This window comes from Phycodurus eques, chromosome 8 (assembly GCF_024500275.1).
Source record: "Phycodurus eques isolate BA_2022a chromosome 8, UOR_Pequ_1.1, whole genome shotgun sequence".
In the NCBI taxonomy this organism is placed as follows: Eukaryota; Metazoa; Chordata; class Actinopteri; order Syngnathiformes; family Syngnathidae; genus Phycodurus; species Phycodurus eques.
The window spans coordinates 3328131-3354714 of NC_084532.1; the positions used below are offsets into that span (position 1 = coordinate 3328131).

General features: G+C 44.5%; 2 protein-coding genes across 3 annotated transcripts in view; one reads left to right on the top strand and one right to left on the bottom strand.

Annotated features, from left to right (window-relative positions):
• Positions 1 to 73: 73 nt before the first annotated feature.
• On the top strand, positions 74 to 2985 carry psmg4 (proteasome (prosome, macropain) assembly chaperone 4). The gene is made up of 3 exons (XM_061684533.1): positions 74 to 323; positions 837 to 912; positions 2664 to 2985. The coding sequence occupies exons 1-3, from the start codon at positions 147 to 149 to the stop codon at positions 2783 to 2785; spliced, it is 375 nt and encodes a 124-aa protein (XP_061540517.1). The 5' UTR covers positions 74 to 146; the 3' UTR covers positions 2786 to 2985.
• Positions 2868 to 26584, bottom strand: part of LOC133406707 (solute carrier family 22 member 23) — a 36477-nt gene continuing 12760 nt past the window's right edge. For both annotated transcript variants that reach the window (XM_061684532.1, XM_061684531.1), the window contains exons 4-10: positions 17369 to 17555; positions 17089 to 17216; positions 12172 to 12274; positions 11310 to 11536; positions 7045 to 7077; positions 6806 to 6929; positions 2868 to 4566 (exon numbers count right to left, since the gene is read on the bottom strand). In XM_061684532.1, coding sequence (XP_061540516.1) covers positions 4146 to 4566; positions 6806 to 6929; positions 7045 to 7077; positions 11310 to 11536; positions 12172 to 12274; positions 17089 to 17216; positions 17369 to 17555 — 1223 coding nt within the window. In that variant the 3' untranslated portion in view covers positions 2868 to 4145. The remainder of the gene's footprint in view (positions 4567 to 6805; positions 6930 to 7044; positions 7078 to 11309; positions 11537 to 12171; positions 12275 to 17088; positions 17217 to 17368; positions 17556 to 26584) is intronic.

Here is a 26584-nt window from a genome sequence, read left to right on the forward strand (position 1 = left end):
GAAGCGCGGTGAAATCGGCTCATGGGTTATCGATTGCTTTGGGCTGCCGCTGTAGTCCTAACCCGGAAATCGTTGTTGACAAGTTGTGTTGCTAGTGCTTTTGTACGTCAACATTGGCAAAAAAAAAAAAAAAAGGGGGGGGGGAAATGAGTGAAGCACAAAACCAAGAGATGCTGGATCCTATTTGTGTTCACAATTTTTCGGAGAGATTCATGGAGCAGACCGTTCATTTTCACGTCATGAAGCTCAGTGGTGGTTTTTTCCTCTGGGTCGGTTCGAGTCCGCTTTTGTCCAATTTGGCCGTTTCAATGAGCAGCAGATACGTGAGTCACAAGCACATCGACAAGAACAAGGACTTGGCGTCGCTCGCCTTTCTAGGACAAAAAAAAAATGTCTTAAAGAAGGGCTCGTCACGCAAAATTATGTTTCCCCCTTTGAATGTCCACGAAGTCACGCAAAGTGAGCACGTTGGTGATTATGACGTGCGGGCTTCGTACCTTTGTCAAGTCATCCATGTGTTCATTTGTGACCACAAAAAAAAAACCAACAACAACTTGATATTGTTCCTTTGATGAACTTTGTGGCGTAAACAAAGAAGTTAATACCTCAACTTAACTCCGTGTCATTACCACTGGCCAAATTAAAATCCTTTTAATAGTTCTAAATGATTAGCTTGCCTATGGTAGCACCTGTCCCCAGTATACCCTATGCCACTTTTTTTTTGTTGGGGGGGGGGGGGGGGGGCATGTATGAAGTTGGCAAATTTGGAGTGAAAACAACATTTTGATAACTGGTTTGACTTGAGTACAACTGAACCCTGGCTGTCTTTTCTGCAGGACTCAATGCCATTATCTACGCTAGTGATGGGGGACCCTTCAGATACTGCTCCAAATTCTTTGGCACAGAGATTAGGTATTGTTGGATTCTTTATTCCTTCATTTCACACATTTTCTGTTGACCGCAATCTGTTCCATCACGCGTTGACTGCTCATGTATTCTTATTTCAAAACTATTAAAAATAACCCGTCTTAACCAAAGTAACATTTGAATGAAGCGGTTCATCTACAACTAAATTGATTATCCAATTAATCAACTTTTGATCATCGATTAATCGTTTAGAGGCATAGTTTCACCTAAAATTGTCCGAATCGTCACGGACCAAACAGTAACTGAATCATACCCAATTTCTGGATGTTCATTTTCTGCACTGTCAATTTGAAATGATTGTCGTTTTTGAATAAAGGGATAGAAATATTTTTTTAAAATCTCATTAATTCAAATAATAATCAACAGATGAATCGATTAATAAAATAATCGTTAGCTGCAACCCTTATTTTAATGTTTTGTCATTAAAGTGTAAAAAGAAATGAGTTGCTATAAAACTAAATACAACCCCAATTCTAATGAAGTTAGGATGTTGTGTTAAACAAATAAAAACAGAATACAATGATTTGCAAATCATGTTCAACCTATATTTTATTGAATACACTACAAAGACAAGATATTTAATGTTCAAACTGATCAACTTTGTTTTTAGCAAATAATCATGAATGTAGAATTTCATGGCTGCAACACACTGCATGGTGGCCGACTGGTTAGCCTCACAGTCTGCCTCACAGTTCTGAGGACCTGGGTTCAATCCCCATCCCCGCCTGTGTGGAGTTTGCATGTTCTCCCCTTGCCTGCGTGGGTTTTCTCCGGGCACTCCGGTTTCCTCCCACGTCCCCAAAACATACGCGGTAGGTTGATTGAAGACTCTAAATTGCCCGTAGCTGTGAATGTGAGTGCGAATGGTTGTTTGTTTGCATGTGGCCTGCGATTGGCTGGCAACCAGTTCAGGGTGTACCCCGCCTCCTGACCGATGATAGCTGGGATGGGCTCCAGCACTCCCGTGACCCTAGTGAGGAGAAGCAGCTCAGAAAATGGATGGATTTTATGGCTGAAACACGTTCCAAAAAAGCTGGGACAGGGTCATGTTTACCACTGTGTTACATCACCTTTTCATTAAACAACATTCAATAAACGTTTGGGAACTGAGGACACTAATTGTTGAAGCTTTTGAGGTGGAATTCTTTCCCATTCTTGCTTGATGTACAGCTACAGCTGTTCAACAGTCCGGAGTCTCCGTTGTCGTATTTTACGCTTCATAATGCGCCACACATTTTCAATGGGAGACAGTTCTGGACTACAGGCAGGCCAGTCGAGTACCAGCACTCTTTTACTACAAAGCCACGCTGTTGTAACACATGCAGAATGTGGTTTGGTATTGTCTTGCTGAAATAAGCAGGGGCGTCCATGAAAAAGTAATAATTATTATTGCGTTGTTCTGAAAATGTTTTTGTTTTTCATACTGACATTTAAGATTTGCATAAAGTAAATTACATCATTCTCAAAATAATCTATAAATAGTCAGTCTGGATCCAGACCAGAATCCTTCTGTTGATGACGTCCTTTGCGCTGAAGTCACATGAGGATGGACCAAGATGATTTTTTTTTTTTTTTTTTAAACGTTGATTTTAGTTTCCACTTGGATTTCTACATGCCACACAGTTTAAACATAGCTCATATGATGAACTTATTTCTCAAAGAGAACGGGGGAAACTAACTGTTGTGAACCCTTCAAAGTAAATGTAATCATTCTGTGTTTCTGTCTCATTTTGCAGCAAAGAAGACAAAAAAGCAAGTGTTTATTAGTTACAGTCTTCCAATGACTGACTCCAGCCTCTCTCTGCTAGTGGAAAACAGAATAAAAAAGGAGCTTGAGCGTTATCCGGGGAAATTTTGATTTTTCCATGAGCCTCTTTGTATGAAACTGTGGATGTCCATGACGAAGAAAAGTAACAGCCACCACACACAATCACGTCCAGTGTTCTTTTATTGACACAATTAAGTGATTTTATTATCAAAACATGTAAGCCCGTGGCTTTTTGTACAAATGCATCATTAAAAAATAAGACTTAGAAAACGGTTCTGGTGGCTGGTTTGTGTGTGTGTTTTTTTTTTTTTCCTTTCTACAGTTAAACTGTTGAAAACATGAACTATCAAATCATACTGGGTGTTCGAAATACAATACATGCCAAAGTACAAGGAATATGCTGGATCCTACAATGCTGTCCGTAGTAGTGGGACAAAACATTTGATTTTACTATATTATGTGCTTATATACTACAATAACTAAGTTGAAAGGGTGTATAACACATCAGCATTGATAGGTACATTAACACACCTTTTATTTATAAGTACTAAGGGATACTTAACAGCCAACTCTGTTCGAGGCAGGCTGCTCTATTCTAATCACTAATCTTTATTTTTGTAATTGTGCTTCTTGGCTAGCGTTATCATAGGAGCAGGATTACATCATTACCACAGTACAGAGAACACAGAGTGAGACATGGAGAGGATTGTTTACTAGTTATGGACATAATAATGCAAGTGACAAAATCGGGCAGCATGACAACATGTCCAAAATGACTGATAAAGCAATGTAAAATGTTGAGACGCATCATAAGACTTGTGGAAGATCACTTCACTGTCCATTCAACTCTCATGTTTATTTAGCATTACCCGCAGTCTCTCATAACACGTGAGGTGCGCCAAGGTCTCCGGTTGCACATACAACCGTCATACACCTTCACCAACAGCTGCAATGCTTGCTTTAAAAATTAGTAGTCGATGCCGACTTCCCCTCAGAGGATAAAGTGCCACTGCGGACCACAAATAAGAAAAACAACATGTAAAACTTTGTGCCCGTTCATGCAAATCAGTGACAGTGGTTGTTGAGCCAATCCCTTCATCTGCAATGTGTTGGCTGAAAAACACAAGCCGCTTGATTGTGTCTCTTGACGTCTAGTGCAAAAATAACAGTTGCCTTAGTTTTAGCTCCTTTTACCTGGAGAAGACTCCGAAAAGAGTCGCAGGCAGTGCACTACAGGAGACCTCTGATAAACTAATGTCAGGCAAAATATTTGGGCAATTCTTGAATTCATAATTTGACTACAACTTAACCTTCAGCAACATTCCAACCTCACTTTGTTTCAGATCGTCTGGTTCATAACAAATAGCTGTTCCCTTCAAAATAGTTAAGAGTAAATCGCAAGTTCAAATGGCCTTCCAGTCAATTGCTGAGCAACTAATTGCAGTTGTGCTCAAACCCCATTGGCCATTGCATTGTTGCAAATCACTTCCCCACCGGTCGCCAAGGTGTACGAGGCAGGTACCGCTGCCAGAGCAGTGGCCGCTGCTACCGTAGCGCCACCCGTGGCGGACAGGTGAAGCGGCGTGTCGTGGACGCGGGAGTAGTCCCTGTCACTCTTGGCGAGAAGAAGGTGCTGCTCGCCCGGATGGAGCAATGTTTGACGGGTGAACGTCTCTCCATCGACCAGCGTCTCGGGCAGTGGCTGACCCCGTGGCTCGGGGAGCAGCAGCAGGCAGATGATGCACAGCAGTGTGCAGCAAGCGAAGATCACATGATGCAGGAAGTAGCCCTTCTGGTTGTGAAGCTCCATGATGGGCGCAGTAAGCATGCCGAAGCCAGCGCTGGCCAAGACCAGGCCGAGACCGCCACCCCTGATCAGTGAGAAGAGGATTTACGAAACAGCCGTACATCCATTTCCCACCCCAACCCCAAAAGTGCCGTTTTGCTGCAGCCCATTTTCGCCCTTCGTTCATTAACGTTTAAAAACAAACAATAAAAAACTCATCAATTTTACCAAGAGTTTTAAAATGTGATGGGCGTTTATTGGAGTCCTTGGGAGAATTGTACATATGGCCCAAGACCCTCTGCACCTTCCAAAACCCTGTCATATGAACAGGGGTGTTTATATCCACTGGAGCCACCCCTTCGTTGATAGTTGTATGTATTATTCACTGCGTTGATTGCGTTATGAAATGAAATAAATGCATATTAGTTTTTTTTCTTCTCTTATTTACATGAACAATTTAAACCATGGGTGCTGTCTCTTTTTTTGGGGGGGCTAGAACACCTGCCCTCAAAAATGTCTGTGCACATCACATGGCGAAAAAACCTTTCACACACAAATTCATCCATTGCGGGCGTGCTGGAGCCTATCCCAGCTGTCATCGGGCAGGAGGCGGGGTACACCCTGAACTGGTTGCCAGCCAATCGCAGGGCACATACAAACAAACAACCATTCGCACTCACATTCACACCTAGGGGCAATTTAGAGACTTCAATTAACCTACCAGGCATGTTTTTGGGATGTGGGCGGAAACCGGAGTGCCCGGAGAAAACCCACGCAGGCACGGGGAACACATGCAAACTCCACACAGGCGGGCCCGTGCATTGAACCCGGGTCCTCAGAACTATGAGGCTGACGCTCTAACCAGTCGGCCACCGTGCCGACACTCAAATTCACATCAGGACAATTTTAGAGTACAGGTATCAAACTCAAGGCCCGGTGACCAAATCCGGCCTGCCAAATCATTTTCTGTGGCCCGTGAAAGCCAGTCTTTTGCGTCGACTTCATGTTTCTTGCTATTATATCAAAATTGTAACATGTCTTTACTTTTAATAACATTGAGGTATTGCAAGAATACCAAACCATTTTTAAAATAAACTGAATAATCGTTGCACAAACATCTTTTCACTGGCTTTTCACAACCAGTTGTCCCTCAATTTATTTGTGTATATGTAATAATATGGCCGGCACAACTGGTTAGCACATCTGCCTCACAGTTCTGGGGACCGGGGTTCAAATCCCGGCCCCGGCTGTGTGGAGTTTGCATCTTCTTTCCATGCCTGGGTGGGTTTTCTCCGGGCACTCCGGTTTCCTCCAACATCCCAAAAACATGCGTGGTAGGTTGATTGAGGACTCTAAATTGCCCGTAGGTGTGAATGTGAGTGCGAATGGTTGTCTAGTGAGGATAAGTGGTAAATAAAATGGATGGCTGTAGTAACATGAGGTGATCATACTTTTATATGGGTTCACAATCATAACAAGCCTCCGAAGGAAACCATAACAACAATGTGGCCCACAACAAAAATGAGTTTGACACCCCTGATTTAGAGTTTTCAATGAAGACCCTTACCGCCCTTTTACTAAACGCAATTTATTAATAACAATAATAATGATGTCATAATTATTCTCAAGGCAGCACGATGAATGAATGATCAGCACAGTTCTCAGGGTTGAAGAACCCGACCTTGCTGTGTAGAGTTTGCATGTTCTTTAAAAAAAAAACAAAAAAAACCTCTAAATTGTCTTTAGGTGTGAATGTGAGTGTGACTGGTTGTGTCTATATGTGCCCTGTAATTGACTGGCCACCAATTCAAGGTGTACTGTACCCCTCTTGCCAAAATTCAGTGATAGGCTCCATCTCACCAGCAAAAATAATGAGGATAAGTATTATAGAAAATGCATGGTCGGCGAAAAGCTTACATTAAGGTAGCGCCATACAAGGTACTAAATACTAAAAAAAAAAAAAAAAACAATACGTAAAATCTTCATTTTGTACAATGAATCCATCCATCTACATACGGCTCGTCCTCACTAGGGTCTCAGGTGAGCTAGAACCTATCCCAGCTGATTTAGCGGAAGAGGATGTGTACACCCTGGACTGGTTGCCACTCAATCGCAGGGCACATATAAACAACCAAGCATTCACACGCACTTTAACACCTAAAGACAATTTAGAGTCGAGACTTTAATTAACCTCACATGCATGTTTTTGAAATGTGGAAGGAAACGGGAGTTACCGGAGAAAACCCATGTACGTGAGAACTCCACACAGGAAATCTGGCTGAAATCTATCTTTAGATATTGTTCCCATGATGACCGAGGCTTACCTGATGACTGTTGGTGTGATTTCAGCACAAAAGAAAATGCTAAGGGTGCTGACAGCATGAGAAGAGAACATGCCAATGATGGAGAAGGCCACAGAGAATTTCCTCTTTAGACTGTCTCGCAGAACTGAAGATGAAAAACAGGTAAGAAAAAAAAAACAAAAAAAAACATTTTTATCATTGTAAATGATCTAATCTGACCAATTGCGAAAGGTTATGATAACATCCATCAGGAGATGTACCTGTGTCATGCCGAAGACTGTACTTTCCGATCACTGGATGCCATTAGTGGTTGGCGTGTGGAGGGCAGACAAGAAAACATGATATTGACGACAACAACACACATTGCATTTCTGACAGGTCTGCAGCACGCCCCTTAAAACCTATTCAGTTTTTATTGGGTACCTATTTATTGTATCTCACCTGTGGAAACCCTGAAAACTAATTTCCAATGTATTACACATGAAGATTCGTATTGGACTAATTTATCCTATTTAGTATCTTGGTTAAAAATAAAATAATACAAAAAATACAAATGAAGCGTTTGGAACTGTTTGGAACGGGCACATGCACACATACACTTCAAGTGGTGCTCAAGCAACTGCCCTTTTTCCCTGGAAGAAAAAAGTGCCCTTTTTTGCTGTTGCCCATTTTTTTTCTTCATTCATCAAAATTAAAAAAATTAAAATAATTATCCTCTGTGTTATCAATTCTCCCCTCCTTTAGCCGTCACCTTGTCGTGGTGGAGGGGTTTGTGTGTCCCAGTGATCCTAGGAGCTAGGTTGTCTGGGGCTTTATGCCCTTGGCAGGGTTAGGGTCACCCATGACAAACAGGTCCTAGGTGAGGGACCAGACAAAGCACGGCTCAAAGACCCCTAATGATGATGACAACCAATGGACTTCGTTTTCCCTTGCCCGGACGCGGGTCACTGGGGCCCCCCACTGGAGCCAGGCCTGGTGGTGGGGCTCGAAGGCGAGCGCCTGGTGGCCGGGCCTGCACCCATGGGCACAGCCCGAAAGGGTAACGTGGGTCCCCCTTCCCATGGGCTCACCACCTGTGGGAGGGGCCATAGGGGTCGGGTGCAGTGTGAGCTGGGCGGTGGCCGAAGGCGGGGACCTTGGCGATCCGATCCCCGGCTACAGAAGCTGGCTCTAGGGACGTGGAATGTCACCTCTCTGGCAGGGAAGGAGCCCGAGCTGGTGTGTGAGGTCGAGAAGTTCCGACTAGATATAGTCGGACTCGCCTCCACACACAGCTTGGGCTCTGGTACCAGTCCTCTTGAGAGGGGTTGGACTCTCTTCCACTCTGGAGTTGCCCACAGTGAGAGGCGCCGAGCAGGTGTGGGTATACTTATTGCCCCCCGGCTCGGCACCTGTACGTTGGGGTTCACCCCGGTGGACGAGAGGGTAGCCTCCCTCCGCCTTCGGGTGGGGGGACGGGTCCTGACTGTTGTTTGTGCCTATGCACCAAACAGCAGTTCAGAGTACTGTCCTTGGAGGGGGTGCTGGAGAGCGCCCCCGCTGGGGACTCCATTGTTCTGTTGGGGGACTTCAATGCTCACGTGGGCAATTACAGTGAGACCTGGAAGGGCGTGATTGGGAGGAACGGCCCCCCCGATCAGAACCCGAGCGGTGTTCTGTTATTGGACTTCTGTGCTCGTCATGGATTGTCCATAACGAACACCATGTTCAAGCATAAGGGTGTCCACATGTGCACTTGGCACCAGGACACCCTAGGTCGCAGTTCGATGATCGACTTTGTGGTCGTGTCATCGGACTTGCGGCCACATGTCTTGGACAGTCGGGTAAAGAGAGGGGCGGAGGTGTCAACTGATCACCACCTGGTGGTGAGTTGGCTCCGATGGTGGGGGAAGATGCCGGTCCGACGTGGCAGGCCCAAACGTATTTTGAGGGTCTGCTGGGAACGTCTGGCAGAATCCCCTGTCAGAAGGAGTTTCAACTCCCACCTCCGACAGAACTTTGCTCATGTTCCAGGGGAGGCTGGGGACATCGAGTCTGAGTGGACCATGTTCCACGCCTCCATTGCTGAGGCGGCCGACCGGAGCTGTGGCTGTAAGGTGGTCGGTGCCTGTCGTGGCGGCAATCCCCGAACCCGTTGGTGGACACCAATGGTGAGGGATGCCGTCAAGCTGAAGAAGGAGTCCTATTGTGCCTTTTTGGCCTGTGGGACTCCTGAGGCAGCTGATGGGTACCGGGTGGCCAAGCGGAATGCAGCTCTGGTGGTTGCTGAAGCAAAAACGCGGGTATGGGAGGAGTTCGGTGAGGCCATGGAGAAAGACTTCCGGACGGCTTCGAGGAAATTCTGGTCCACCATCCGACGTCTCAGGAGAGGAAAGCAGTGCACCACCAACACTGTGTATAGTGGGGATGGGGCGCTGCTGACCTCGACTCGGGACGTTGTGAGTCGGTGGGGAGAATACTTCGAAGACCTCCTCAATTCCACCGACACGCCTTCCCATGAGGAAGCAGAGTGTGGGTTCTCTGAGGGGGGCTCTCCTATCTCTGGGTTTGAGGTCACCAAGGTAGTTAAAAAGCTCCTCGGTGGCAGGGCCCCGGGGGTGGATGAGATTCGCCCGGAGTTCCTAAAGGCTCTGGATGTTGTGGGGCTGTCCTGGTTGACACGCCTCTGCAACATCGCGTGGACATCGGGGACAGTGCCTCTGGATTGGCAGACTGGGGTGGTGGTCCCCCTTTTTAAGAAGGGGGACCGGAGGGTGTGTTCCAACTACAGGGGGATCACACTGCTCAGCCTCCCTGGTAAGGTCTATTCAGGGGTGCTGGAGAGAAGGGTCCGTTGGGAAGTCGAATCTCAGATTCAGGAGGAGCAGTGTGGTTTTCGTCCTGGCCGTGGAACAGTGGACCAGCTCTACACCCTCGGCAGGGTCCTCGAGGGTGCATGGGAGTTCGCCCAACCAGTCTACATGTGTTTTGTGGACTTGGAGAAGGCGTTCGACCGTGTCCCTCGGGGAGTCCTGTGGAGGGTGCTTCAGGAGTATGGGGTACCGAACCCCCTGATACGGGGTGTTCGGTCCCTGTACGACCAGAGTCAGAGTTTGGTCCGCATATCCGGCAGTAAGTCGGACTCGTTCCCGGTGAGGGTTGGACTCCGCCAAGGCTGCCCTTTGTCGCCGATTCTGTTCATAACTTTTATGGACAGAATTTCTAGGCGCAGCCAAGGCGAAGAGGGGGTCCGGTTTGGTGGCCTCAGTATTGCATCTCTGCTTTTTGCTGATGATGTGGTTCTGTTGGCTTCATCAAGCCGTGAGCTCCAACTCTCACTGGAGCAGTTCGCAGCCGAGTGTGAAGCGGCTGGGATGAGAATCAGCACCTCCAAATCTGAGACCATGGTCCTCAGTCGGAAAAGGGTGGCATGCCCTCTCCGGGTCGGGGATGAGATCCTGCCCCAAGTGGAGGAGTTCAAGTATCTTGGGGTCTTGTTCACGAGTGAGGGAAGAATGGAACGGGAGATCGACAGACGGATCGGTGCAGCGTCTGCAGTGATGCGGATTTTGTATCGGTCCGTTGTGGTAAAGAAGGAGCTAAGCCGAAAAGCGAAGCTCTCAATTTACCGGTCGATCTTCGTTCCTACCTTCACCTATGGTCACGAGCTGTGGGTCGTGACCGAAAGAACGAGATCCCGGATACAAGCGGCCGAAATGAGTTTCCTCCGCAGGGTGTCCGGGCTCTCCCTTAGAGATAGGGTGAGAAGCTCGGTCATCCGGGAGGATCTCAGAGTAGAGCCGCTGCTCCTCCGCATTGAGAGGAGCCAGATGAGGTGGCTGGGGCATCTGTTTCGGATGCCTCCCGGACGCCTCCCTGGTGAAGTGTTCCGGGCACGTCCCACCGGGAGGAGACCCCGGGGACGACCAAGGACACGCTGGAGGGACTACGTCCTTCGGCTGGCCTGGGAACGCCTCGGGATCCCTCCGGAAGAGCTGGATGAAGTGGCTGGGGAGAGGGAAGTCTGGGCGTCCCTGCTAAAGCTACTGCCCCCGCGACCCGACCCGGATAAGCGGTAGAAAATGGATGTATGGATGGATGGTTATCAATTCTACCAAAAGTGTTTTGATATCAGACGGGCCTTAATTTGAGTCCTTGGGAGAATAGCGTACTAGATCAGCTGAGATTTATTTGGGGTTAATCAGAGGCACTTTAAATGGTCCCAGTTGTGTGGTGACTCCCATTTAACATGAATTTGAATGTGATTGCTTCATTCTGAATGTAGCCACATCCCCATTTATGCAACCACGTTATCTGACCACGTATATTTTTACTTCCGTCTCTGAAATATTGTCTGAAATAAAGTGCACGTACCTGGACAAGGACATGGCCAATATACTTTTGACTTCAGCTACGTAAACTATCTTTGAGGTGGCAACGAGCATTTATAACAACGGTAATCATAAATCATTACTACCGGTATTTAATGTCTTGGTGTTTTTTTTTTTCCCCAAGCAACAATGAGAATCCCTGTGTCATCACTCACGATTGAGCAAGCCCAACTGCAGTAGTGATGCAAGGGCTGTGATGATCATGAAGGTAAGAAGCCCTCCACGTCGACCCATGAGTCCGACCATGGGGCACAGTGTCATGCATGTTGCCACAGCGATGCCAGCCATGGTGTAGTAGTCTGTGTGGCACAAAGCAGTGGGCTGGGCCTCCGGATCCATCATACTGCGAGCGAAGCAGTGGTGTATCCCATAGCCTGTTAGCCTGCAAAAATACAAACAAATAAGCAAAAAAGAAGCAGTGATGTGGTGACCATCTGTTGATGAGGCCAAATATTTTGCCTTAATCCTTATTAGGAAATTAACTATCCTAACTAACTTCAGTGACAAGATACACTGCAGTCCATTGAACACTCGAGTGAAATGACACTTCCATCCATGTGATAATAATTGCACCGGACTATTGCAATATTAGTCGTTTGAACTGCTCTAAGTGCTAGAGGACTCTGCATCTTTTTGCACAATTGTTTTTTGTCAATGTCTTTATGTCCCCAAAGTGTTCTGTAAATTGACTGTTTGTTGTACTAGAGCGGCTCCAACTACCGGAGACAAATTCCTTGTGTGTTTTGGACATACTTGGCAAATAAAGTTGATTCTGATTCTGATTCTGATAAGAATGAAATGGGAAGAACACAGAAGCACAACATTTCTTGAAAAAAAATAAAAATTCTTATGCTCTATATGCTCTGGTATGATATGATGCAGCATTCCCCTTATCCACGCCACATTGTGGGAACACAAACCATTAGGTGTGACAGTTAAAATAATTCCATGGTATGCTGAACTGAGCTGTATTGCTTAATGGGAATGTGACATTGGCACAAATACAAACACACTTACGAGTTGACACACAGCACCACAATGTTTTTCCACAGGTTCCTGGTGCTCATCATCTTCACTATGCAGGTTCTTTGTGGTTTCTTGTGCATTTCCTGCTCCAGCTCTGGTTAGAAACATGACACTTGCACTATGAGACACCTTTATTTAGAATAAAATAAGGAAACCTCAAAGGGACTATTTTGATGTGACGCCGTTAAATAGAAATACAACTTTTTCATCATACATACACCCCCCCCCCCCCCCCCACTGAGTTACAGTGTAACCGAAAAGTATTCACAGGGCTTCACTTCTTCCACATTTTTTATGTATGTACCTACATACATAAAAAATGTATATAGGTAAATGTATGTATGTCCACGAAGAACGTTTTAGGATTTTCGCAAATGTATTAACAAAATAAATAAATAAAGTAAGAAATCACATGCGTAGGTGTCCTTTGCTATTTTGTACCTGAGCCCAATTTCTAAAACTGAGCTCAGGTACGTCCTCTTCTCACCCATCATCAGTGAGATGATTCTACAGCTTAATTGGAGTCCACCTGCAGTAAATTCAGTTGATTTCCACATGATTTGGAAAGGGACACACTTGTCTATATTAGGTCCCACAGTTGACAGATGATGTCAGTGCACAAACCAAGCATGAATTCACACACCTAAGCACACAGCTAAGATATCAAAGGATGTTCTTGAATGGCCCAGCCAGAGCCCAGACTTGAAAATGGCGATGCACTGAATGTCCGCATTCCCACCAAACTGAGATTGAGAGGTGCTGCAAAGAGAATTGGGCATATCTGGCAAAAGGATAGGCGTGCCAAACTTCTGGAATCATAATCGAGAATATGTGAGATTGTAATTGCTGCGCCCGCGACCCTAGTGAGGAGAAGCGGCTCAGAAAATGGATGGATGGATGTAATTGCTGCCGAAGGTGCATCAACAAAGCATTGAGCCTGTCCTGCACATGTAATTTCTTAATTTTGCATTTTTAAAACATTTGCAATTTTTTTTTCTGTTGTCATAGAATGTGAAAGAAAACATGAAAATAACCCCATTTTGGAGTGAGACTGCAACAAAACAAAGAGAGTCAAAAGTGAGCACAGAGCATATTTGATGTTTCGCTGTAGTTTACATTTAGAGCTGGTGTTTATTCATTGTGTTTGCTCGTGTTGTGTGTATTTTGATGATGTCAAGGTTGTATAGACATGAGCAGTGGCATCGCTTGACCTATTTTAAGGGGTCTGCAGCCCCCCTAAAATGTATAATAAAATGTAAATAGCCCCATCTTTAAGCAAAGCAAACTACATCAACACAACATTATCTTGTTTTTTGCTCCTTTCGTGGTGATTTCAAGTAGAACGCTATTTTTTTTTATCTGTGAGACCGACCACTTGATTAGGAACGGCGGCCAGCCGGGCTTGTTCTCACCGTGCTTTTGCACACTAAACATTCTGAACTCGTATCCCATATTAAAAAGAGAGTTTTGCGCTATGTTTGTGGAAGGCTAACAAATATAATACTGAGACACGTAAAAATCATCATTTGGGGAAAGCCAGCAAGCGCACAAGAGGCATTGTTTTATTTAACTCGCCCTGAGAGCGTAGCAATCGAATGTGTCCATCCTGTGTAACATTGTGTTAAAACTTGGGACAACACACACACCCAGAAATGCACGGAGAGGGAGAGTTGAAATGAGTTGTCATACGTGACTTCATTGCGTGACTCGACTCTTTGTGACCGAGTGCCTCCAAGTCAGACTTTGATCATCAACAAGCTCCAAAATAGAATAGGCGTAATAATGTTCGTTGCCAGAATGTTTAAAACAATTGGAAAAGTTCTTGTCGCTCTTAATTTTGCCTGGCCTATGGTTCGCTTAGCAGTGTGCTCTGCGGCTGTCGTTCACACGGGCTAATACTATATATTGTAAGCCTCACACAAAGGCACATTTAAAAAAAAATTTTAATAAAAAAAGACAAACGCACACATCAATGATCGACTGTAGTGCTTTTTGTTCGCTGAAACTTGAACCATTTTATTTTGCTTTGGGAGTATGCCATTGCATTGACTACTGTCTGAATAAAGTATGTCACTGAGGTTATGCTTGATTAGCAGTTAACTTTCCCGTGTTTGTGTTAATTGAGTACTAACACACACAGCAACCCGGGAGAGAGACGCTGACATTTAAACGACTTCGCCGTGGTGGAGCGAGCTGTTAAGCTCCATAGCTAGCTAGCTCATTAGCTCGCGGGCTAGCAAACATAATAAACAGTTAACCTTCCCGTGTGTGTTAATTGGGGACTAACACACACAACAACTCTGAGCAAAGCGCTGATGTTTTAAACAACGTCGTCGCAGTGGAGCTAGCTGTTTAGCTCCTTAAATTGCTACCTAGTTAGCTTGTGGAGTAGCTAGCGAACATAATAAACAGTTAACTTTCCCTTATGTGTCTCTGTGTTGTGAATCTACGCGCTGCACGAGGAGCAAGGCTGTGGAGTATTGGACGGAGCCAGCACCAGCAAGTGTGTACCGGTTTGTCGGTGTTCCATGAGTCCACTAGCAGCTAATGACACAGCCGTCCAACTGTGTTGGCTCAGTGTGTGATCCGCACGCCGGCTCACCACAACAATGAGAATTATCGAAAAACGATCATATCCATTTTATTTATCAATTGATAGGTCGATATAGTACAACCCCAATTCCAATGAAGTCCGAACATTGTGTTAAACATAAAAAAAAAACAGAATACAATGATTTGCAACTCATGTTCAACCTATATTTAATTGAATACACTACAAAGACGAGATATTTAATGTTCAAACTGGTAAACTTTATTGTTTTTAGCAAATAATCATTAACTTAGAATTTTATGGCTGCAACACATTCCAAAAAAGCTGGGACAGGGTCATGTTTACCACTGTGTTACATCACCTTTTCTTTTAACAACATTCAATAAACGTTTGGGAACTGAGGACACTAATTGTTGAAGCTTTGTAGGTGGAATTCTTTCCCATTCTTGCTTGATGTACAGCTTCAGCTGTTCAACAGTCCGGAGTCTGCGTTGTCGTATTTTACGCTTCATAATGCGCCACGCATTTTCAATGGGAGACAGGTCTGGACTGCAGGCAGGCCAGTCTAGTACTGGCAATCTTTTACTCCGAAGCCACACTGTTGTAACACGTGCAGAATGTGGTTTGGCATTGTCATGCTGAAATAAGCAGTGGCGTCCATGAAAAAGACGTTGCTTGGATGGCAGCATATGTTTCTCCAAAACCTGTATGTACCTTTCAGCATGAATGGTGCCTTCACAGATGTGTAAGTTACCGTTGCCATTGGCACTAACACAGCCTCATACCATAACAGATGCTGGCTTTTGAACTTTGCGTCCATAACAGTCCGGATGGTTCTTTTCCTCTTTGGCCCGGAGGATAAGACTTCCACAATTTCCAAAAACAATTTGAAATGTGGACTCATCGGACCACAGAACACTTTTCCACTTTGCATCAGTCCATCTTAGATGAGCTCAGGCCCAGAGAAGCCGGCGGTGTTTCTGGGTGTTGTTGATAAATGGCTTTTGCTTTGCATTGTAGAATTTCAAGTTGCACTTACGGCTGTAGCGCCGAACTGTATTTACTGACATTGGTTTTCCTGAAGTGTTCCTGAGCCCATGTGGTGATATCCTTTACACATTGATGTATCGGTTTTAGATGCAGTGCCGCCTGAGGGATCGAAGGTCTTCGGGCATTCAATGTTGGTTTTCGGCCTTGCCGCTTCCATGCAGTGATTTCTCCAGATTCTCGGAACCTTTTGATGAAATTATGGAGATGATGAAATCCCTAAATTCCTTGCAATTGTACGTTGAGGAACATTGTCCTTAAACTGTTCGACTATTTTCTCAGGCACTTGTTCACAGAGGTGAACCTCGCCCCATCTTTGCTTGTGAATGACTGAGCAATTCAGGGAAGCTCCTTTTATACCCAGTCATGGCACCCACCTGTTCCCAATTAGCGTGTTCACCTGGGGGATGTTCCAAACAGGTGTTTGAATGAGCATTCCTCAACTTTCTCAGTCTTTTTTGCCACCTGTCCCAGCTTTTTTGGAGTTCATGATTATTTGCTATGAACAATAACGTTTATCAGTTTGAACATTGAATATGTCTTTGTCGTGTATTCAATTAAATATATGTTGAACATGATTTCCAAATCATTGTATTCTGTTTTCATTGTATTCTGTTTCATTTTTAACACAATGTCCCAACTTCATTGGAATTGGGGTTGTAATTATCACAGTGATTTCCAACCTTTATGGAGCAAAGCCACATATTTTACAATGGAAAAATCTCACGGCACACCAACAAACAAAAATGTCACAAAAGGTGGATACATTAATTACTGTATGTACTTCCTGCCATCTAATAGAATAGCATTTATTTGTTCTGTCTGTCACGATGCCTCACTGGCATAAATAGAAGAACAAATATACATTATTTCTTGTAAATAAATAATTTTTCGAGCAATTATGTAAGATTTTATAATTTCCCACGGCCCACCTGAAAAGCGCTCACGGCACACTAATGCGCCACGGCACGCCGGTTGGGAATCACTGAATTATCGTGACATGCCTATTTGTTTCCATGCATTTCTTTCACCCTTCCATGACACATATCCAAATTGTGCCACTTGAGAACAAAAATATATGAACTGAATTACTTGAACCATGCAGTGTAAATCCAGCTTAACGTGGGAAATGTTTTGAATACATTTACCTCACATAAAGGGCATATTGTAATTATTGTATGCAAGTTTTTTTTCACCTGAAACAGCACCGCAAAATTCTGTAATCATGCGCAAAACTAAGTAATAGGCAGCTGGACTTCAGGTTTGAACTACTCATGTTGACTGTTGACTCTGTCTGAAATAGTTTTCACCTGAAAAAACTCTGCTAGGTTCAGTCGTTATGTCAACTTGGTTCTTTCTTGCAATGTGTAGCATCATAGCTTTTGAACGTCTGTAGTGCTGGGTGGTCAAAAGCCAGCGCAATGATTCAGGAAAAATCCTGCAATGAGGAAAAGACACACATAAAAACTAATAGAAAATACATGGAAACAGCAATAATGTCAGTGACAACAGAATGTGTTGCCAAAGCAACAAGAATGTGCTCAGTACTATACAGTATGTGTGTTGTACATACAGTTTCAGTGAACTCACCACACGTAGGGCAGCATCAATACGAAAGGGCTTATTATTACAATCTGAAGGACCTGCCAATCATCTCGGTCTGGCCAATTGCGGCACAAAGCAGCCAACCCTGGCATCAGTAGCTGCCCTGCGACCATCAGGAAACTGGCCACCATGGTCATGGAGAAACGCCAGGCAGGCAAGCAAAGCTCAACCCCTGAAATGAAGACAGGAGGAAAAACATTTAAAACAACAACAACAACATTCTTTGAAAAAATAACTGAGCTTTAAGTGTGTTTAGACGTTAGCGGAGAACTAATTTTTTTTACTGCAAGCCAAGTACTGAATTTTCTTTCTGAATTATTGTTGTTATTTTTTAAAAACGCAAACTTTTTTAAAACATGCCATACATTTCACTGGATACAGTCTAGTGGAAACGGGGCTTAAGAAACAATACCCATCATATACAGTAAGTTGAGTTGCAGAACATGACACACACCAGAGAAACTTAATGTACCTGACACCAAGCTTACTAAACAAACAAAAAAACAATCCCCAACTAGGACGACGTTTCAACAGCTGGCAGCTCAATTGTGCTATTGCACACACACAAACACACATGCAAGCAGGCACACGCGTGCGCGCGCACACACACACAGACACACAATGGCATAGACCTTTTTGTTCTCGCTGGGTAGCAGAATGGTTTTACTTGTGCTGATTATCTCACTGCCTCCACACGCCCCACCCTGTGGACTCATTCTGGTGTCGCCTCACTCCCCCCCGTTCTTACCACTGAAGTCTCACGCTCTAAAACCCCATCCCCCATGAGCCCTCCTTATTCCCTTGCTCATCCTCACCTCCCTTTTCTTGCCCCTATTCATTCACCAGGCACTTCCTCACTGTCTTTGCAATTGAAACAAAACAGTTGGTGAAAACAAAAACAGGAGTGGAAAAAAAGGGGTAGAAAGAAAGAAAAGGCCACAAATGGCGCCACCGATCTTGACGACAAATGGCTGACAGTCGTACCACACACACTGACTTTGCGTTGTTTCTTACTCACTTACTTTGCTGGGAGCATGAGAATAGGCTTTGAGAGACAACTGGCCACCGTCTGTGTAGGAGTGTATGATAGTGCTGTCCAGAGAGGTGATAAATATTTAATACAAGACTTAATAGCATTGATATTTACTAAGTTCAAAATAAGACCCTCAACAGCAATTTCAATTGGTTGCATGCACTTGCCCCGTACGATCACTAAGCACAGGGACCTCATTAAGGCTCATATTATCCCGTATGCTGCTTGCTGTGCGTTTTCTCCCATCCACTGAAATCTGCCATTTACACAACATCATGCCAGGAACGCACTCTGGGTGGAGAACTTTTGCTCTTCCGCATTTCAGAGGCTGTAAAGGTGAAACATCATGTTGCACGTTTTGCACGATGGCCCGGGTGGTGGCTGACTCGTGCTGACTGTGTAGGACAGATCTGGTCCATAACGCTTACCTACGCCCACCTGCCCACCGGCCGTAATGTGGCCCCACCACATTATGCTGATGGCTTAACGTCAACATATTATATTATATTCATTGGCAAAAACTATTGGCACCAGTGGACTTTAGGGGCTTTTTCACCAACCAGCCCAGGAACTTTGAGTTCCTGAGAGTAGGAGTTCCTTTCGCCCATGTGGTTTGCGTTTGAACCGCACCTATTAGTTCAGAGAAGCTTAATCAAATGAGGCTGATGACATACTGTGTTGCCCATTACTGTGAAGTAATAAGTATAATAGGTTGCTCATTACTTATGCACCTTGATTTGTGCATTGATGCACAGACATGTTGAAACAAGAAGGGGCCAGCTCCAAACTGTTCCCACAAACCTAGCATTTAAAAAGGAGTGAGAAGACTTTTAATATCCACTCTGGGTCCAGTAAATGACTGGCAACCATATACCCTGCCTCTCTCCAAAAGTCAGCAGGGAAAGGCTCCAACTCACCCAAGACCCTATTGAATGTATAGAAAATGTATGGATGAATGTAATATCTTCTGGTAAATTCGACATATTTTTTTTCAACAACAATAATGGCTGGGGGATGTTGGTGGTGGGGAAAGAGAATGGCACAAAATGACCCCTTGACCTCTTGGCTAAAATAGATATGAGGAAATGAATTTAAAAAGTTAAAAAAAGCTCTTAACTCACTATCTTTGAGGGTCAGTTTGCTTTATAATCAAAATACAGCGCAGAAAGATTTCGAATTTTGCTCCAGCAGCTGTTGATACCCAGGATTCAGTGTGTTCAATGCATTCCACGGATGACCTAGTTTCATGACAATAAAGCACACGAAAACCTACAGAAGCCTCCTTAATGACTTGTACCAGATAAACCTATCACCACTTGGTGTACGCCCCACAACAAAAATGCTCTACATTCTTTTGTGTACACAGAGATTAAAATGGTAAGAACATTTCATTTCACAATTTATAGTGCCCAGAATGATCACGGTAAGTATTATCAGATATACTATTGGTAAGGAATAGGGACTGAGCCCTGCAGTGAATAGCGGAAATCTGGAGTACTTGAACATCCACCCCCCCCCCCCAAAAAAAAAATGGGGTTGTGATTTGTAATTGCCTATAGATACAAAAAAAGGGGATGTATGTTGTCTCTCGGGATTCATATGTTCATAGTGACAAGGTAAAGAGTTAAAGAACACAACTGGTTTTCCGTTTTGATTGATATTTTTTTGCTGTGTTCTGTAACAACACAAAGAATAATCAGCAAAGCATCAACACCATGCATCGAGAACAAATAGATTTAGTAACCCATGTTACATAAATGACTATATTTAGTAGTGAAATAATTTGACACAAACAAATGAGGCTCATCGATAAACTAAAATACAGTATATTTAGCTACTGTGATGTACATTGGTTCAATAACAAACAACAAAAAACAGACATGCACATATTTTGATCATATTTAAAAGGGCCTTTTTGCCATACATCTGGTTAGGTAGTGTGCGGACTGTGCACTGTGTCAGTGATCATGAAAGATTTTGTGTGATGGCCCCTTTTAGATTGACTGCATTCTTTGAGATACGGGGGTCATACATCTTGAATTTGTGTTCCAAATGCAGCTTCATAAAAAACTAAAATATGCCCACACCTTGTCTGCCTTCTACAATTTTTCTTCACATTTTAAAGCCTCTTTCGCGCGAGCCATCTCAGGCAATTTTGATGGCTTTTTCCTGGCTTGCTGACCTGTGTGTAAGGGACGAATGCGGCTTGAAGTCACCCACCAATATGCGGCCTCCAATGTAGTATCATCCATGCCATTTTTATATGAAAAGAAACTGTCGCTGCTGCGCTGACATTGCCGCAATTTTATTTATGTTAATGGGGTAAATGTGTGAATGTGCACTGGATATGGCACTGTCCCGCTTTGGCTAGTTCTGTTTGAAAGCCACAAGCGAATAAATCCTGGCTCTACTGTTATACCTACGGGTGGTCATCGAGAATCGAGAACCTAATAAAGTTCTCCCAGAACTTTATTAGAAATATAAAAATTTCGGTTCCCAGTTTCGCTGCCTAGTACTCCAGCCTCGAAGACGAAGTGGCGAAAAGCAACGAAGAAGCGGCGTAAACCAACGAAGAAGAACGGGCACGATGAAATGCTGGTGCCCAACGGTGGCGGCGGCGAACAAAAGTGTGTTTTAACTGTTAAAATGAATGACCAGTCGCCTCAGTGCAACACTTGGAATAAGATTATATTGTGCAAATGAGGCTTTCACGATGTGTACCATCTGACGAGCTCCGAGCCTCAGCCTACACTGCGTGGAGCTTCAGTCAAGTCAACTCTCAGTCAACTGGGCGAGTGAAACAATAAAATAAGTCTATGCCAACATTGAGACCGTTTACCTTGTTAGCTACAAGGTAAACGGTTGCTTGCACTTTTGCACTTATGGTTTTTAGCATTTATTTTAGTCTTCAAACCAACATATGCACATCACAATGAATTGGGACAAAATTCACATAAACGTCTCACAGTATCACAAACACTAACCTTGTGCCTCATCAGTGGGTAGGGAAAGGAATCAGCGTTTTATAGTATTTGACTCCATCCATTTAAAAAAAAAAAAAAAAAAAGAAAAGAAAAAAAATCGTGTGAAGTCACTTTTTTGGGCGAAAATGCTGAGTACCCTTCAAAATAAAAGGCTACAAGCTTAAAGCAAGAAGTCAAGTTAAAACATACACATATAAACCATTTGACGTGATGAAACAGAATACAGGGGCTATATTTAACTTTTAGCTGAAACATTAAATAATGAATATTAAGTCAATTGGGTTAGTTCCACACACATTGCCTTTTAGTTCATAGGTTTGATACTGATACTGCTAATAAAGAACCTCGAGTCAAATGTTCATTTTAGTCTATATTGCGGGCTGCTAAGAAAATGGATGTTCATCATTTGGACACCCTTCATTTAAACTATGCAAACTTTTTGGACCCAGCCCCCTAAAAGAATCGGAATCAAGAATCGTTTGGAACCAGAATCGGACTAAGGAACCGAGGAACCGGTATCACAACCGGAATCGCTCAAATTCAAAAGATGCCCAACCCTAGTTATACCTCTGATGTGCCATTTAACTGTGACTGCTGTGGCTTGAGTCATATGTAATTATTTGCCACTGTCTTCTTATAAGTTTACGGTTCTCATTTCTCTGTTTGTTTGCTGTTGCGGCGATATGAGAAGCTACAAGACAACTGAGTTTCTTCACTACGCTTTCGGTACACCATAAACTGTTTTATCCCTTGTCACACACAACAGTCTCTGAAGTCAGTAATAATTGGTAATTGGTGCCCACTTTGTAATGCTCCCTGTTCAGACCATCAAAGGACTGCTCAAATGATGACATGTTTAGACATTTTTGACCATTTCGCAGATGCGGTTTAATATATTTTTATTGATTTTGTGATGCATGCTGACTGTGCACCACATTAAATTCAAAATAACGACAGTCAAACTTGACAAAAGACACATGGTGATTTGAAATGGGATGAAATACTGTCTCTCTTTATTGTTCATTAAATATAAACACAAGTCTCTTATAAACATTAAGATTATAACAGTGATACAATACAGCACCATGGCCTCAATTAAAATGAAAAACAAGCATGAGGAGGAAGAAGCTCACTGCTAACAGCTCCCCCATGATTGTCCTGCAAGGTGCTCAATTACCAACTAATAAACACTTCCCAAATGGCTGCCACACCCAAATATGTGCACGAGTACACTGCATCAGCATATTAGGTCCAGCTAGAGTTTATTATGGACTGCATGCTGTAGCAAGGTAATCAGATAATGAAAGGTTTAAAATGAAGTTCAAAAAATAAGTGTGTCTGTGTCTGTGCGTGCGTGTGCTAATAATACAATGGTTGAGAGGCGGAGAGAGAAAGTGAGAGAATGACTGAGAAAGAGAAAACAATGAATAAAGGCCGGGGGGGTGGGTAAAGGAAGAATTCAGTGAAAATGGCAAGGCCCTGGGAGAAAACACATTCCGAAATATAATTGTTCTTGATTTTTTAAAAAAGTTGGGAGAAAGAAAAAACGGAATGAGCTTGTCAAATCAAATGGGGACAGTTTCTATGTTTACTACCAGACAATTGACCTCATTCAAAGTAAAACCATATTGTGATAACGGTGTTAACGAGTTGTTGAGAAAATATTACATTCATTATTCCATTTACATGATATTGCGCAAAGTGAGTGAGTGTACTTGAAGCTATAGCCCCTGTTACACAGAGATCCCACAAAACTGCCGCATCAGACATATAACAGAAGATCAGCCATTTATTTGCCTTTCTGTGGGGTGCCGCTTGGAATGCGGCTCACCCTTGAAAAAAAACAGCAACATCATGTCACATTTAGCTTCCAAAAAAATCTTTAAAAAACTGGTGTGAGTCGCTTTTTGCATATTTATAACAATGCTTGTCAACTTAAATAGTTAAATGAAAATATTAAATGTTTCACCTAAATTTGAAATCTAAATGTTAAATAAACCTCCCATTAGGGGTCGCCACAGCGCGTCATCCTTTTCCATGTAAGCCTATCTCCTGCATCCTCCTCTCTAACACCCACTGCCCTCGTGTCTTCCCTCACTACATCTATCAACCTTCTCTTTGGTTTTCCTCTAGTTCTCTTGCATGGCAGCGCCATCCTCATCACCTTTCTACCAATTTACTCACTATCACTCCTCTGGACGTGTCCAAACCATCAAAGTCTGCTCTCTCGAACTTTATCTCCAAAACATCTAACCTTGGCTGTCCCTCTGATGAGCTCATTTCTAATCCTATCCATCTTCATTTCCACCACCTCCAGCACCGCTGCCTGTCGACTCGTCAGTGCCACTGTCTCTAATCCGTACATCATGGCTGGCCTCACCACTGTCTAATAAACTTTGCCCTTCATCCTAGCAGAGACTCTTCTGTTATATAGCACGCCGGACACCTTCCTCCACCCGTTCCAACCTGCTTGGACTCGTTTCTTCACTTCCTTAACACACTCACCATTGCTCTGGACTGTTGACCCCAAGTATTTCAAGTCCACCACCCTTGCTATCTCTTCTCCCTGTAGCCTCACTCTCCCCCCACCACCCCTCTCATTCATGCACATATATTCTGTCTTACTTCGGCTAATCTTCATTCCTCTGCTTTCCAGTGCATGCCTCCACCTTTCTCACTGTTCCTCCCTGCTTTCACTGCAGATCACAATGTCATCTGCGACTCATAAATTTGCAGTGGTTTTTTTTCACATTATTTGAAACTAAATAATGCGCGCACGCACACACACACAAAACACATAATTGATTTTGCTAAGAGTCAACGTGTACCGAAAAGAACCAAACCTGTGACCACAAAACCAAGATCCGAACTGAACCTTGGATTTGGTGAACCGTTCCACCCCTAGTATCTACAGTATCTATCTATCATATGTAGTTTCCCAAACAATGAACCAAGATGAAATGACCAAAGCTGTGTGGACAAAAGCTAGCAGTGGTTAACCGTAACTGTTTCAAATATATTGAGTTTTTTTCATCTGGTCATTCAGCACAACAGAGATACTCATGGCAATTTTCAACACAACATTAAACCAGGCACTGCAGACCTTTGTTGAACGGGGAAGTCACAACAAGCTCATCAGAATACAGGTATACAGGTAGCAAATGATTTCCTACTTTGCCTCCAAACGTACAGCTGATATTAAATTCTGAAAGCATTAACCCGTCAAACAGTTTGTCAACATACACACTGAATGCCAGAGACAGTACTGTATGTCCCCTTGTCTTACGTCATTGAAAAATGAACACATTGTTCATTTCACACTGTGGAGGGTGCCACTGGCCAATAGTTGCCTTTTCGCTCGCATCTGCAGACCTGTTTCCTTGCCGAGAGAATGTGCGTACGCAAACTCAGCATGCATATGTTGAAGGCAGTGAGGGCTGGCAACTCAAATGGCAACCAGCGGATGAAACGAAGTAAAGTGATGGACTGAATTCTGCTTCATACCAAACATATGGTAACTCACTCATTCCCTTCATCGCAACACAGACATGTAAGGTTAAACATCCTATTGCACTTTAAGTTTGGTTGCAATCGCAATATATGCCACAGGTACTAATAATATTGTAAAATAAACTTCCAGAAAGCCATTAAATGTATTTAAACTGTCATGAAGTAGTTTCCTTTCGGGCTGTGCCCGGCTGGGCACAGCCTGAAAGGGTAACGTGGGTCCCCCCTTCCCATGTGCTCACCACCTGTGGGAGGGGCCATAGGGATCGGGCGCAATGCGAGTTGGGCGGTAGCCGAAGGCGGGGACCTTTGGCGATCCGATCCTGACTCTAGGGACGTCAGATCCGATCCTGACTCTAGGGACGTGGAATGTCACCTCTCTGGCAGGGAAAGAGCCCGAGCTGGTGTGTGAGGTCGAGAAGTTCCGACTAGATACAGTCGGACTCGCCTTGGGCACAGCTTGGGCTCTGGTACCAGTCCTCTCGAGAGGGGTTGGACTCTCTTCCAGGTGTGGGTATACTTATTGGTCCCCGGCAGGTGTGGGTATACCCCGGCAGGTGTGGGTATACTTATTGCTCCCCGGCTCGGCGCCTGTACGTTGGGGTTCACCCCGGTGGACGAGAGGGTAGCCTCCCTCCGCCTTCGGGTGGGGGGACGGGTCCTGACTGTTGTTTGTGCCTATGCATCAAACACCAGGTCAGAGTAACCAACCTTTTTGGAGTACTTGGAGGGGGTGCTGGAGAGCGCTCCCGCTGGGGACTCCATCGTTCTGCTGGGGGACTTCAATGCTCACGTGGGCAATGACAGTGAGAACTAGAAGGGCGTGATTGGGAGGAACGCCCCCCCACCCCCCGCGGTGTTCTGTTATTGGACTTCTGTGCTTGTCACGGATTGTCCATAACGAACACCATGTTCAAGCATAAGGGTGTCCACACGTGCACCTGGCACCAGGACACCCTAAGTCGCAGTTCGATGATCGACTTTGTGGTCGTGTCATCGGACTTCCGGCCACATGTCTTGGACAGTCGGGTAAAGAGAGGGGCGGAGGTGTCAACTGATCACCACCTGGTGGTGAGTTGGCTCCGATGGTGGGGGAAGATGCCGGTCCGACGTGGCAGGCCCAAACGTATTGTGAGGGTCTGCTGGGAACGTCTGGCGGAATCCCCTGTCAGAAGGAGTTTCAACTCCCACCTCTGACAGAACATTGCTCATGTTCCGGGGGAGGTGGGGGACATCGAGTCCGAGTGGACCATGTTCCGCGCCTTCATTGCTGAGGCGGCCGACCGGAGTTGTGGCCGTAAGGTGGTCGGTGCCTGTCGTGGCGGCAATCCCCGAACCCGTTGGTGGACACCAATGGTGAGGGATGCCGTCAAGCTGGAGTCCTATTGGGCCTTTATGGCCTGTGGGACTCCTGAGGTAGCGGATGGGTATCGGCTGGCCAAGCGGAATGCAGCTTTGGTGGTCACTGAAGCAAAAACTTGGGCATGGGAGGAGTTCAGTGAGGCCATGGAGAAAGACTTCCGGACGGCTTCGAGGAAATTCTGGTCCACCATCCGATGTCTCAGGAGGGGAAAGCAGTGCACCATCAACACTGTGTATAGTGGGGATGGGGCACTGCTGACCTCGACTCGGGACGTTGTGAGCCGGTGGGGAGAATACTTCGAAGACCTCCTCAAT

Bases quoted from the DNA above. Each gene is read 5' to 3' on its own strand.
- psmg4 (XM_061684533.1), top strand. From the start codon at position 147: ATGAGTGAAGCACAAAACCAAGAGATGCTGGATCCTATTTGTGTTCAC. The intron at 324-836 runs GTGAGTCACAAG...TCTTTTCTGCAG, and splicing joins TTTCAATGAGCAGCAGATAC to GACTCAATGCCATTATCTAC. The intron at 913-2,663 runs GTATTGTTGGAT...CTCATTTTGCAG, and splicing joins TTCTTTGGCACAGAGATTAG to CAAAGAAGACAAAAAAGCAA.